Source organism: Phasianus colchicus, chromosome 1 (assembly GCF_987193195.1).
Source record: "Phasianus colchicus chromosome 1, bPhaCol1.hap1.1, whole genome shotgun sequence".
NCBI lineage: Eukaryota > Metazoa > Chordata > Aves > Galliformes > Phasianidae > Phasianus > Phasianus colchicus.
In genome coordinates this window covers 100,582,269-100,597,971 of record NC_143436.1, presented here as the reverse complement: position 1 = coordinate 100,597,971, position 15,703 = coordinate 100,582,269, and the positions used below count along the sequence as shown (strand labels likewise).

Below are 15,703 nucleotides of genomic sequence, written 5' to 3'. Positions count from 1 at the left end.
CGTAAATTTCAAAAGTGGACAACCTATTTCCAGTTCTATGCCATAGCATTAATTGCTTTCCATAGCAAATAATTACTTCATAAGCCACATTTACAGAATGCCCTTATTTCACATGACAAGATCTGACAGGCGTTATGCTCCCAAACCCAGGTTTCACTTAATAAAGCATTTTCATATCAGCACATATCCTTAGACAGGTACCTTAAAGGTAATTTGTGGTAACTATGCATTCTAAATCGAAAGACAGAAATAAACACACTCTGGTCTTAAAACAATGTCTCAAAATCTTAAGCAAAGTCTAACTATTACACAAAAGACTGAGCTGCTAAGGAACTACGGAGTGTGGCAAGCATCGCATTTCAGGAGCTGTATGACAAACACGTACAGTCTGTGCAGCCTGAAGGGTTCCCCTCTTTGGTTCTGGGCTCACTAAATCTCAAAGAAAGGACAGACTTAGGCTAGGTTCTGAATGAAGTTCCCAAAGGACAACAACTTGAATATCTTATTAAAAAACAGATATTAAAAATAATAAACAATAACAAAATATAAAGGAGCATGAAAAAGCTCACACTGTACAGCCATCAGTTTCCTAATTGTAACATTTTTTAGTTGTTGCTTAAAGCAACATTCTTGTGAAATTAGCTAAAGATACCTTGCAAGATATACTCGAATAACGAAGCATGAAAGGACAAAACTTGGCAAAAAAAACGTCCTTCATTCAAAAAGTGTCAGACAGCCAGCACCTCTATGCTTTAAGAGTAAAAGTTATTTGATGAGGACATTAAAATCAAATCAAAAGACTTATGTACTTAAAATAATTTCTCTTTCAGTAAGAATATCCAAATTCTTGTTTAAACTAAACTGAAGGGATCTTAAAAACTGCCTACATGACTGACAGACTGAAACAAATTCGGAATAATTTTGCAACAGGATCAAAATACTTTCCATATCACCTTCATTGCATGTAAAGAGTCAAACATTTTTTCCCTCCAACTTCAATAATATTTCTAGATTAAAGTTCTGAACACACACATTCTCAAACTGCTTACAGAGCACAAAGACTAGGCAATTCAATTACTAAATGATCCTAACACTAACTTCTTTCTTGTATGTTTTAATATTTTTTATTATTATAGCAATTGAAGGATTTCCTCAGCTCTAGATCCCCCTCAAATCTGATTTCACATTTTAATAACGTAGTTGATTCTCAGAACTTCCCGTTTTTCCTCATGTTTACCTAAAACATTATTTGTCTTCAAAGAAAATAAGCAATTGCTGTACATTCTATAATGTCAAATTTGGGGGGCCACAATGATAACTATGATAACAAACTGAAATAAAAGTGAACATATTCAAATGGAACCAGGTGATCAGCTACATAAATAAATGCGCTTCCCGGTACAGCAGGTATGCCTCTTCTGTTTTACAATAACATTCACTAAAACCAAAACAATGAAGTCCTGATTTGAGATTCTACCTTGACAAAATATCTTGTTCATGCTTTGCTCTTCAACAAGATGAGTAATTTTATAGAAAGCTAGCACGAGGATTTAGCAATTCATCAAACAGCTGAAATACCCTCTCTACAACCATAAAAGATCACAGCAGCTGTCACCAGCAGCAGAGTCATCAACTATGTGCAACAAATGGTACGTCTCTAACTTCATGGGGCCAAAGGCTTCCCCACCTCCAAGTTTTGGAATCATGTTCAGAGGATAACTTTCAGATGGGGGTTAGTTAATGCCAGGCTTTGCATGAGACTTGAAAGCAGTGTTTTATTTCTCTCAGTAACAAGCTAGGTATAGCTAAGCTGCTTTCCAGAGTCATTTGCACGGGGCTAGCTAGATAATGCAGAAAACCAAGGGCAAAATGGGTCCAGAGGATAAAAGTTCAGCCAAACTACTATGAGGAAACTCACTAAGCATGCTGAAGGCATGCTTCACTAGCAGGCTACTCAGCAAAAAGATTGTAACTCTCTTATAAGCTTAACCTCAACCCTACATTCCTCACCAGTTCGACCTTCTATCCATACAGACAATGCACAGTGCAGTCCCCATCAGTTTTCATAACCATGTAAAAAAATAATAATAAAATGCTCAGGGATTGCATACATACTTATGCCCTCATAGTACAAGCTTTCATTTTTACAAGGCCACTACTCTAGGCACAATGCACATGTCAGCTAATTTCTCCTTTCTATCACCTTACTGACTTTCCCAGTAAAGCCCCATCGGGCCAGTCTCAAACTCCTTCAATCCACGAAAAATAATACAAATGGGAAAGGCTTTTTCATATGTGTAAATACACTGAAAATTCAAAGTTCCCTTGGAGATTGGAAGGAGAACAGTAAATAGCTCTAAACACATCATGTACAAGATGTTCAGCTTTTGGAAGCTCGGACATTTCAGCTGCACTCCTCTTAACACCTACATAGTAATCAGATCTGTGTTCATTAAGCAATGGCACAAGGCAATTACATAGAAGAATTACAACATTAAGTACACAATTCAAGAAATTCCATTAGAGCTCCCTCAGAAACTTTAACAAAATCAGCATAAGTCAGATTCCCAAAACAGAGTGAATACCTTTGAAAGAAATTCCTCCACAACTAAATTATTTATATATGCACACATCGCACACTATTAAAAATATTACTGAGATCCTATTTGATTTCTGGTTCTATATAACTAAATGGAAAAAAAAAAAAAAAAGACTGCAGTTTGACTTGTTTACAACCATGCTGTTCCACTTTTTGTTTTTAGAAGTCCTGCACAGATATTGTGCTTTCTATTGGAATGCTAACATTCTTCTGTGGGGTGTTAACTAGAAAATCTTTTTTTTATTATTATTATTTTTATACAGTCTGAACTTCCGCCCTTAATGAAACTGACTGAATGGTTCAGGGCAAAAATTTGTTTCTTGTTCTTGTACAATTTTGAAATAATTTGCCTTCAACTCATGATGTACCCTGGCATGTAACTGAATTGATCTAGTACCTTAATGTTGCCAAAATCCCACATTCTTACTCCTCTATGCCCCCATCCAGAAATGAAGTCTCATCCCTTTTCTCATGACATGACATGCTTTGAATCTGTTCCTGAATACTCTTGTATGGCTTTGGAGCTGGACTGGTACAACAAATGCTCCAAAGAATACTGCAAGCATAGAAGATGTGTTACAAGGGGTATTTCACAACCCCCTTGCTAGAAACAAGCTCTTAAACTGGCACACACTGCTGCATGCAATTTTGCCACCAAATATATTTTTCTAACAGTTCCATCAAAATAAAAGACCAACATTTTTCTCTCTATGTAACTGAAAACATCTACATGCTTTTGTACCTTATGCATGGAAAAGTCATGCTACTTCACAATCTTCTACAACCAGAAAAAGCACACTATAATTTAAGTTGAATAATTAGTTGTGAGGTAAGCAGGTAAGACTAAAAAGGACTTTTTAGTATGAGAAATGAATAACAATGGCTACAGGAAAAAAAACTAGATCTTTTAGGCACACAAGAAGCAAATACAGCAGAAGCAGTCAAAAGCTTGGGCAGAGGTAAAAAAACAAACAAACAAACAAAAAGGAGTAAGACCTCCATGTACAGAAATAGGTCCATATTTCTGAGTGTCTGCCTAAATCATAACAACAGGAACATGAACATATAAGAGCTGCATTTCTGGCTCAAAACTGGAAAGAAAGTTTTCCGTTATCTTGAACACATGCATACCCTGAGGTCTCAGAAAAAAAGCTACCCTTTAAAACTTATTCCAATTATTAATGAGGATATAAATCTCTCTCATCCCACTTTTCTTTCCAAAAATATCTAACATGAAACTCAAATAACTGTATGTTTTTTGCCACAGATTTCAGGGCACACTTTGTTGGAATGCTTATTCTCAAAATTAGTGCATTATTTTTTCAAAAGGAAAATGAAAATGACTCGGAATAACTCTATCCATTTAAGTCCACTTCTGAGAATATGGCTAACCATTTTGTCTGCCTAATACAGTCTACTAAGGAAAAGAATTATGCTGGTAAATTTGCCCCATGTAGTTTTTTTTTTTTTTAAACAAGCAAGCAGTACTTAATCTTCCAACCCTAGGATCAAATCATTGCCATTTTTCCAGAGAACAAGGCCAGCCACAGATGAAAAAAAAACAAAACCCTTCACACACAACCTTACACTCAGTCTTAGTCCAAGTATCAAATATTTCATAATTATATCTATATTGAAATACAAATACACACTATACAAAGACATTGTAAAATTTACTCAAGGTTAACTTGCAGACTCTCATCATTCCAAAGCTGCAAAAGTTAAGTTCATAAAATTTTAAAGCAAGATGTTAACTTCACGTAAATCTAATAAATCCTACTTGTTAAAGAAGTTAGTATCATACTTTATAGGCTAAAAAATATAGCAGCTGTTCTTAGTGTACTCAAGCCATAGCATTACAACCCCCACTCCCAAAACCACAGCCATACCAGAGGTAAGAAAATGTTACTATAAAATGAGCAGTGTAACAAACAGGGTAGAGTATTTATTAGCTTTTTAAAAATGTTTTTATTTTGTCTGTTTTTCATTGCTTGTTACCTGATATAAAAGAGAAACTTTTTAAGTCCTACTTAAATATGACCACATACCCTCCATCTCCATTCACTTCCTCAAAATTTAAACAAATACATCAACATGATAAACATACTATTAACTCCTAGCCCACACATAATAGACTATTTTCCAGTTTAGAACATACAATTTATTAAAGCAACATCCTGAAGCCAGGCATATAAGTAGCACAAGTGAAAACAAACAAGTTATTTTTTGTTAAATTAAAAAGAAATAAAAAAGCAATACAGGCCAATCTCCAATTCTTTAATTTAATTTCTGCTTTACATAAGTTGTTTGTTTACCTGCTAATGGCTTGTTCCTCATCTGTTATTCCAGTCTCCCTGAATGCCCTGTTTGATTCCTCCAAACTCAAGGCAATTGCCCTCTGAAGATCATCTTTATCATCTCCAGTGAGATCAATCACATCTGAAAAGCAAAACTATCTTTCTCAAAATTAAACGTGAAACAGAATGAAAGGCAAGTCTTACTGTAGAGGAGACAGAACCCCCGAGGACTGCTGAGCTATGTTTGAGTCCACCCCTCCTGTGGTCTGCTCTCTTCCAACAACTAACCATGCCAACCACCTCAAAACCAAAGAAAAGCTCAGCAGTTTGCTCTTACTAGGACATGACAGTCAACAGTCATTCTTCCACCTAATTAGTTTAAATTTATCTCACTATTTTGTGAAACTTAAATACCTGTTGTTTCTGAAAGCCATTTCAAAGAAATGCACTTAAGTGTATTACTTCAGCTACCATGATCAGTTTCTTCCAGGTCACATATGGTGAAAACCACCTTCTCTTTAAAAACGATACCTGAGCTGTTTCCTTCTCAAAGAGGAATGTGTGCCTAGCTTCCCCAAAATACAGGAAGAAGCCCAAATTCTACAAGTGTTTCCGTACATGGGGACTTATACACAGTTTCACTGCATGCGGGAGAGTTCCTTTCTTAACGTAATTCCTGTCCATTCTGTCCATGTATCTATTTTCTAAATTTATTTAAAACTATTTTCTTTCTGTCAGAAGTATCCTTCTCAACGGAGAAAAATAAGAGAGTAAACAGAGAAATCAAAGTAAGGATCTATACTTGGACAAGTGCAGAATGCCGGATGGGTTACTAACCGGGTAATAAACTGAAAACAACCCTATTCTTACCTCCTCTCCAGTACAGATTAACTAAAGAATCAGATCCTTACACCTTCTGCACAACACTTCCTGGATGTGGTAAAAGCTTGTTTTCCCCTCTGGAATAAAAACGGGTGTTACTGCCCAGATTACAGCTCTAACCCAGGCATTCCCCAACCGGGCACCGGGGTACTTTTCAGCACAGTCAGGCCAAGAGGATTGCCTATCAGCTGTAGGAGACCTTCAGAAAAAAAACAAGGTCACTAGTTACCCTGATTTCAAGGGCCAAAAACTGCTTTTTGCAAGTCATCCAGACAGAAAGAGAGGGGAAAATGCAAAAGTGACTTTCAGGTGTGGTGGCAGATAAAGATAAACAGGGAGTTAGCACCCTACCGTTTTCCTTCCCTACTCAAAGGCCAAAGTTTATCTAAATAGCCACAAAAGAGATTGCTCTTGAGCCTTGAGTTTCAGTGTTAAAAGTTGAAAGACTACATGAGGAAGAGAAACCTATTCAAAGTCAATGGCTAGTCATGAAAAGATGAATCAATTCCCAAAGACCTTCTCTGTTTAGATTATTTTTTTTCCTGGATGGATCAGCCTGCTGAATAGACAGCTTGCACTGTTTCCCCAGGCTTAATTTTCTCTGACGTTTCTCACACTGAACTCATGACACAAAAATTATAATTGTGCATTAATAGAAAATGGGATGGCTTGTCCTCACAGAAAGCTGAAACTGAGAAGTTGGAAAATTAACTTTCCTGTTAGCAGCAGCATCTTTAAAATTAGTTTCAACTTAGGCTTTTCTTCCCCCAAACAATGGTGACTGAATATCAGTTTCACTTAGGGAGCTTTCAAAGGAAGCCCTCTTACCTGCAAACTAAACCATGAAATCTGTCATGATCTGAAAGTATGAAAAAACACTAAGACCACACTTTATCATTTCGTTCTTATGGTTTATACAGTCAGCTCAAACATTCCAGCATGTTAAAAGAATACTTCAACTCAGATGCCTGAACTTCTCCTTCTTAAATACTACAGGAATCATCAAAAGAAGTCAGACCCACAGGAGTTTTGATATGTGAGCTGTGATGGTGAGAACAAAGCAATCCAGACTGAAATAGTACCTCAACCTGGGTCATATACAAGCATTCCTATGTTATACAACCTATGAGCAGAAGCAAGTATAGAAAAGTCAAGAGCAATGATAGTGTCCTGTGATTATGCATGCTACCTATTACACTCTAAAATGCATTGCTTACATTCTAGTTTCTACACATTCACAGGTAGTTCCACATGAACTGGAGAATTCCACTGGAGAATATCTGTTTTTCTAAGAGTTATAGTAGTGGTCACAACTGAACATGAAATAAGCCACACATACTGGTGGTAAAGCAGGGCTTATGAAGAAGAAGAATCCATTAGCTAATCTCTTCTAAAGTAAGAATGATGAAACTTTTATGCAACAATAAAGAAGATGGACAGTATTTTCCATAACACATAACACTCACAACACAGCTGAATATTTTGCAAAAGCTCCCACTGTTATAAAGATCAACACAGGAAAACCTAGCAAGGTCAAAGCCAACTCCAGCTTCCATTACTTTTCCAATTTCTTTGCAACTCCCCAACTCCTCACTCTTCATTAATTTATACCACAATCGTATGTGTTAAAAATGTTTCTGCATTCATATTAAAGTGATTATATCATCTTTTAAATATTAAGGCCCCAAATCCCTGACTTCCACTTTCTTTCAGAAAGTCAACCAGCAGAACAGTTTTCTTTGGCATGCAGGGATTGGAGGAGGATTCCCTCCAGAAATCTTAGTCTTGTGTATAGAGTGTTCATGATTTGCATTAAAAAAAAGACAATATGGCAAAGATCTGCTGCCAGATACTACTGTGATCAGTGCAATTGTTATATGTCACACAGAATTTCCCTACTGTTAACTTAAGACAGAAAAATAAGCTCAGTGTCAGATGATCCTTGGTAGCCTACTGCATTTAAGCTCTTAGCTTGTAGCAAATGTAAAATAAATGGAGATTTAGGCTAATATATTTCAGCTTGTGTGCTGTTCTTGGGGCACATTCAAGATGTCTTTCAACATCTCAGCAGACATAGTAACTCATTAAGCTACAGTAGCTCAGGTATGACTTGAATCCTAAAGTGTAAATAAGAGATCTCAACATAAGCCATAATAGAAGGGGAACAATCTGAGACTAAACTCCTCTTTAAAAAATATATATATATACACATATATATTTTTTTTTAAATCAGTTTACATAATAGCAAAGCTTGCATCCTTATCAGCAAGTTATAGACTATATGCATGTACTTGTAACACCTGAAATTCACACAGGCTTGTTGCTGCTGTTGATTTGTTTTAGTAACTTTATGTTCTGTCTTACAGAGAGATTTTATTTAGTGAAAACATGTCCAGTTTTCAGCAAATAACCTATATAAAATCTGTCCTTCAGACCAAATGATTATAAAGGTATAAAGAAATACAACAAGAAAGCCAAATTCAGTCACCGGGCTTTCAATTTGATTTTGTTTACCCCTTTCCATTAGGCCAAAGAACACCTGAATTCTCAGCAGCTTACACTCATAAAAGTACTTCTCACTCTAAATCACCACCTTTGAAAATGCAAACATGTTCTTAATTAAGCCAGGACTACAAAGCAAACAAAGAAAGTTTGCTTCTCAAAAAAAAAAAAAAGAACCTTTGTGAAAGGAAAAACTGCACATCAAAACAGTTCAGCTTAGCTTATTTATGGTGTTTATCCAAACCAAATTAGCATGTAGAATTAATAAGCTGTTCTATTAAGTGAGGTATTTTTGTTCCACAAAAGTGTTACATAATGATGTATACTTCTGGTCCATAAAGCCAGCTTGTAATTATATACAGCAGTGCTGAGCTGTATGTTGAGATTTGTGACAAAAATACATATATGGTAAATACACACATACATATACACATATATCAACCTTTTTGATAAAACCTTGTCATTCTGCTTACTTGGGAAGTTTTTTCGTAATTTAAATAAATGCTTCTTACTCAGTAATTGCCTAGGTCATTAAAATAATTACTGTCTTATCGGCTTATTATTGCACCAGGAGGAGGCTGAGAATAAAAACTTCGAATTTAAGTAGGCTGGGAAACTCAGCATGAGGGACAGGTTTGGAGTAGCAATTAAACACGAGGACAAGCAATAAACAACGACAGTGATGCAACTGCAAGCAGGGGAGAGAAGAATGAAAGGACAGGCCTGATGAGGTCAACAGGCAGGTGCCAAGTAAAAAAATCCTGCAAGACTACAATTTCAACTCACTAACGTTATAAGAAGAAAAAGTAAGAAATAGAGATTATTTTATTTTCACTTACAGAGCTAAGCAAGATGTATTGTACAGTCTATTATGCAACATTAGGCATCATGATGGACATGGGTTCCTAAGAGAAGATTAAAGAAATTTAATTGTTTTTACAGGCCAATTTCTGTTAAAACTGGATGGGGCAAGAACACACAGCATCCTGGCACATGCTTAGCCAACCCAAACAGCTCTGACAAAAACTGCCTATCTACAAAATAACTAGCAAATATGAACCACTGCTGTCTCACAACAATTTCTTCATCTCAGATGCTCCTTCCATCCTTACTATCAGGATGACAGTACAGTGAACTGATGATTCTCACACCAGCAGAAATGGGAAGGAGAGACATAGCCACAGTGCAAAGGAACAAGTGAATCAGTAAGATGAAAAGAGAGCCTGAAAAGGCTCCTGACATTTTGAAGCAGGGTATCATGCCGCACCATGCTAGAGACATTACCAGGATTCTGAACAGAAGATGACACAAATAATCCCTGAAATAGATGGAAGTGTCATGAAGACACAGTGATATCCAAGTTGGCTATGGTGACAGAATAAAATAGTGTAAAATTCTGCTCACACAAACAGTAAAACACATAACTACAGGATGGGGATAGACTAGGACTCATGTCAAGAAGAACTTAGGAGCTACAGCTGATTCACTTTCACCTTGGAATTCACATCATCACAGTATTGAAAATACAAAGTGTTGCACTGAGATATAACAGAATACTTGTATAGACATTTAGAGAAATTATTCAATTTTTTATAAGAACTCAGCTGCAATCTTGGTTTTTGTTCTGAGTGCTAAATTTTAAGAACAATTAGAGAGGATCTATAAGAGAAGCAAAAAAAATGGTACTAGGCAAAGAAACGTGGGCTATGGTTTGGAAAACTTGGGCTCTTCGTCTTAATATAAGGAAACTCAGGACACCAAGATCTATCATATTGAGCCACAAAACATTTTAGCTAAGACAAAAGTGGTAAACTGTACTCTGATCTCCACAGGAGATATCACAACAAGCAAAAGTGCTAAATCTGAAGAAAAAGAGGAATTCAAGTAAGATATTAGGAGTCAAAAAGGTCTGTGAAACACCAGAACATGCCGTTCTGAACTTTTCAGTGTCTCTAAAATACAAGAGCTATTAAGAAACAGGTTATATAAACATCAGCTGAGTGAATGACTTTCACACCACAAGGAATGTGAAGATAAAAAAAAAAAACAGGTCCCTAGAATCAATGAATTCTACAATTCTCTAGATTTGTTTTTTGGGGTTTTTTTTGTTTTGTTTTGTTTTTTTTTGCATGTGACATTTCACGATTGTACAATGTCCTTATAAAAAGGCTTCAAGTTTTTTTTTTTTTTTTACCTTGGCCATAGAATGGGCAGTTCATTTTTTTCAACAAAGAATTCCTGAATTTTCAAAAGAAGAGTGGAAGAGAATTTGTCCTGACAGTTGCTTCATTCAAAGACAATACTTATGCCTTCTTTTCATTCTGCTGCTTCCTTTAACCCTGGGTTCTGCAAGTTTCTCAAACAATGAGAAGGAAAATTGATATATGCTTGGCAATGCAATAGTTCTGATCTGCAGCCACAGATGAAAATTCACTGAATTAATGCAAATAATAATTTCTAGAGATATCAGTGAGGAGAAAATATTGGAAAGTACTACTTTACTACTTCTTTGGTTTTAAGTAGGGTGCCTAGGATGTACACAATTAAGGAGAACATTAAAGTGATTGTAGATTAGAAGTTGTTCCCATGTACGTTGCAATTTAAGCACTTTCTGCTCTCTAACAGATTGCAGAGTAATACCACCTTTGCAAGGGGATCAGATGTAGCATGCATCATTTGACATGAAAAAGCTGCACTTGCAGGTGCTTGCACATACTGTTTTCAATAGGCAAAAAGGCAAGTATCATGAATGACAATGACTGTGCAAGTCACTCTTGAATTTTAAAGAGACTAAATATTTATGCAAACCCTTTTCCACACATTTCACAACTGCTGAAATGCTACATAAGCTAATAACTAAAAACAGTTTTCTTTATACCTCCTACCATATTGAACGCAACTTAAGTGCTCAGCTGAGTGACCACCATCAGTTTTTGAAAGAACCATGCAGCACAATCCAGGCTGACCGTTAAAATATGATTTCCTATTATATACGCTTTTATTTTACCCCTTAACTAAGTAACCATTAGAAAGAAACATCAGTCAAGCCCACTGAATACTTCAGATATGCTTTTTATGCAATGCATATGTTCAAAAATTTCCACTTGTGGCTGGAGGGTTTTTTTGTGGTTAAAAAGAAAAAAAAAGAGCTCTGATATTTATCTGTTACTGCCTCATCCTCAGTTTGAATGATCTAACTTGGTGGGACTGCAAACCTAGGTGACTCATAACTTCCTAAGTGCCAAATACATACACGTAGTTAAGCAGTAAGGAATGATAAGAGTGAGTTATAATTATCTTCATGCAATTATACTTATGTGAGATAGTAAAAGGGAGTCAAGTTTAAAAGGCAAGATACTGTCAGCAAGTCCACATAGTTTCTGAGATGTGGTAATAACATTCTTTTTAGAAGGGAGCGTCGAGGGCTGAAGCCATCATTACTGAATATTTTCCCATTCATATCCAGCCTTCTGCTCTCTTCTCTAATCCACAGTCTTTCACCATACTCCCTGACTTGGCACCACCAACCAATGTAGAGCCCTGAAACATGTCCATCTTAAACATGCTACATTTTTGAAATTCATAATCAAAAAATAATTGCAGGCAACTAAAACATAAGGAGAAAAATGCAAGTTTCTACAAGAAGCTTTCACTACAACTCTGTTCTACAGAATGGAGAGGAGCTATATAATCAGATTGGTTTCGACTCTGGCTCTGTCTAAGATGTTTAGTTCCTGCCTCCAGGCCCCCCAGAGTGAAGAAGAGTTGGTCAAGATGCCTTGACTACTGGCCTGCAGTTTTCTTTAACAGTAAAGAATTCAGGTCTGCTTTCAGCCCTCTAGAAAACAGAATATCCTGAAATCCAGTTTGGAATCTGCAACTAAAGGCTTATTCTTATCAATTTGACCATCAATCATGGTTAAAGTTGACTCCACAAGATCAACTTTTCCTTGTCTTATATACCGTGCCACTTCATACCTATAACAAGATTGAATAACACATTAAGTGATGCCAAAGCTAAATATTTTAATTAGCAGGATTAACATGAAACCTAATCAAATGCAGACTGCAAGAGATTCCAGTTTACTATTCCACTGCCACAGCGGATCTTCATTACTGGAGACCATGTAAACAGTGGTAAGACCATAGAAAATAGTCTCTGCTTACTCAACTGATTTTCGGACACAACAAATTAAGCAGATACGGGATTTAAGGTGTGTTTTCTTTTTAAAAGTGAGGGGATTTTATACAGAGATGCTAGTAACAGCAACAAGTGAAACACAGTTTTCACAACTGAGATGCTGAGAATAAACTCAACTCTGGTTTGCAAGAATAACATTTTAAAAAAGGAGTTTCTTCCAAGGTGTCAAGGACAAAAAGATAACCATGAACAATGAGTTCCAAATAAACTTCAAAAAAAAAAAACCAACACAACAGCACTACAACCAGAGCCAACCTGTTAATAGTGAAATAAGGAAGAAAGTCCTGCTGTGCCTGAAGCTAAATATTCTGCTAATTTCATAAAAGCTACGTAGAAGTACTACCCACATAATCAAAGGATATTTTAACTAAAAATATTGTATGGCAAGGTTTAGAATTTTGTGAAGGAAACGTAGTATCAAGAAACTTAGCTTTTACAATCCTTCTGCAAAACTTCAAGTTTGCTTTTGTTATTTCCTATCCTTACTTGCAGAACAAACTTAATATGCAGGACAACAACAACACAAAGCTTCTCCTATCAGTAGTTTTCTCATCACCACTGTATAAAATATACAGTTACTTCAATGTTTCTTCCTTAATTTTTCTCCAAAAAATTAACTATGCATCTACCTAAAGCGAAGAAATTGAATCTACAAAACTCAGAAAAACTGTTCTGTGAGACCTCACATATCAATGACGTTAAACCGCTTAAAAAGAAACATTTTTAATATTAATTTCACATACTGAATACTTGGTCTTTCACTGCAAAATGCAAATCTAAATGCAAATCTAAATTCACACTGGTCTCTTTGGCAAAATCACCCCTGCCAGGGCAAAGCTACTCTTAAGCCTATTAGGAAACACATTCACAGACTCTTCTGAACAAAAACTTTTTTTTAAACTGTCAGACTACTTGGTTTTTGCCTTTAATTATGTACTACATATCCCACAAATAAACCCTATAATAAAGGAAAAAAAAAAAAAAGATTGAAAACCCAGGTATCCACCCTCTGACTAATATATCAGCTTAAAAAAAAAAAAGAAGAAAAAAAGAAAAAGGTAACCAAGATGTTGAAATAAGGAATGAAAATATAAGTAATAGTCTCAGAGTTCTTGTAAGACTTATCAGTCAACTCACAAGTAAGTTTTTAGTTTCCTTGCCTTTAAACTAAACTTATGAAAAGAAAAAATACTTACTTGTATCTGCCTGGCTGCCCACACTGATATATCTGTCATTTCCAGGAAGTGCTGTCTGATAGTAGCTTGCCTCCTCTTGCTGGGGTACCTTGGCATTCTTTGCAGTGAGGAAAGCCACAGCCAACTCCAAATTACCATTGCTGTCCTTTAAACACATATATTAAAAATTTAAAAAAAGTGAGAATTTCTCCACTTTTTTTTGTTTAAGATCAATGAAATATCATATTTTTAGGTGAAATATTTGTTAAAAAACAAAGTTTCCACACTTATTGTTCCACATATTTCACTTTTTCTAACCAAAATAAAGCATCGTATAAAAACAAGGATATTGTAGCATAGGTCAACCCACCAACCTGCACAATGACCACACTCACAGACTTTGACAGCATTTAACCATACTCTTCCAAAAACATACTATTTCATTTTTAAGTCCAGAAATACTAGCTTTTGAAAGGCAGTTGTGTACGTTATTTAAGCTGAATTAGAAGCAACAACTATATCCATATTTTAAATAGACTAAATGTTCATTAACCATTTATAAATGGCTAAAAAGCTCTGCTTAAAAGAGACGGTGGAAGTTTCTTTGTATCTACTTGGTGAAAGAGAACACAGAAATCTGCCATTCTTGCATCATCTTGTTATGTGAAAGAATGTGTGATGATTGCAAAAGCAGGGAAACAATGCCAAATTAGCAAAAGGTGACAAGTTCAGGAAGAGTTCTTTGTTCTGCAAACTAAGCAGGATCTGTCCATGCTAGAAAAAATTAGCTACACCTTGATAAGAAAACAAGAGTTTAACTCATCAGGTATCAAGCAGCTGTACTAGCATCAAAGTACTCAAAACACTTGAGCCAAAGGTTACCTTCTGGGCAAGTCATACCACTCCTGTCTTTTCATGTTTGATCACCAGATTAATTTTTTTTTTTTTTTTTTTTTTTTATCTCAGTACCAAAACAGATCAGACTTGCTTCTGAAGTGAATTAGCCATCACTAATTCCCCACCCCCCCCTAAAATACATCTAAAAATAATTCAAACGGGATGAAAGAAAGAAAGGAAGACAAAATTAAGAAAGCATGCCATTTTCTGGCTTTCACCATCAGCTAATGACAAGGTGTAAGCATTTAGCTACACGTAGGAAACTTCCCTACAACCATCTTACCTTCAGTGCCTGTTGTAGTACCTGGATGTCATTGATACCAGTGATCTCCCTCAGTTGATTCAAAAATGTCTGCTGATGCTAAAAACATAAACAGATAAAAGAATTAGGTAAAAGTCAAATAACAGCAGATCCACTGTTACTGATGGGCATGCTTCCTACAAACATCAGAAACATCTCTGTATGAGCTCTATGTACCACAAAGGGGGTGAGCCTTCACTTTGTTTTAGTTTGTGCAACTTGGATAATTAATTCTCACATTAAATGGTCTTTTTTGTTTGTTTTTGGCAAAAAAAGCCAAAGATAATCAAGCTTATACAACATGGATAAAAGGAGCCCACACAAAGCCCCAGTTAGCTCTCCTAAACAAATTACAGTTTACCTTAGTCTTCAAGGGCAGTAGGGGAAATAGTTTATTTTACTCCCATCACAACTGATTTCTTTGACTCCTAATTACTCTCAACTCTGAGTTCCTTAACATTTGCAATTTCCAGCCACTCACACCTCAAGACTCGGAAAGTCATCTTTGCTGAACATTTAAATGTTTTAGAAAAAATGCTATAAAAAGTATTTACATTTTAGAGAAAGGCTAAAGCAAAACACTGGGAATCAGTCTTGACCACCTTCCCAGACTAGCTGAATCCAAATCTCACAAACTGAAAATCAGTCAGCATCCACGGTAGAACTTCAAATAATTCTTGTAGTTAGAACACAAGGAAAAGAGGTTGTAACTTAGACATTCACGTCAAATGAATTTTGATATAAATATAAATAAAAATTTGTTCCCAGCCCTGTTTACAGCCAACAGCTGACACTCTCTGCTCATGTTCGGATATCACATCACGGAAGCAAAAATAGGCACTTGGCTGG

The 15,703-nt window shown here is 35.9% G+C and overlaps 1 protein-coding gene across 3 annotated transcripts in view; it reads right to left on the bottom strand.

Moving 5' to 3' along the window:
* The window catches only part of USP25 (ubiquitin specific peptidase 25), a 92,006-nt gene that overhangs the window by 56,956 nt on the left and 19,347 nt on the right, over window positions 1-15,703 (bottom strand). For all 3 annotated transcript variants that reach the window (XM_090121311.1, XM_031612635.2, XM_090121313.1), the window contains exons 2-4: window positions 14,837-14,914; window positions 13,678-13,822; window positions 4,915-5,038 (exon numbers count right to left, since the gene is read on the bottom strand). In XM_090121311.1, the coding sequence (XP_089977437.1) occupies window positions 4,915-5,038; window positions 13,678-13,822; window positions 14,837-14,914 (347 nt within the window). The remainder of the gene's footprint in view (window positions 1-4,914; window positions 5,039-13,677; window positions 13,823-14,836; window positions 14,915-15,703) is intronic.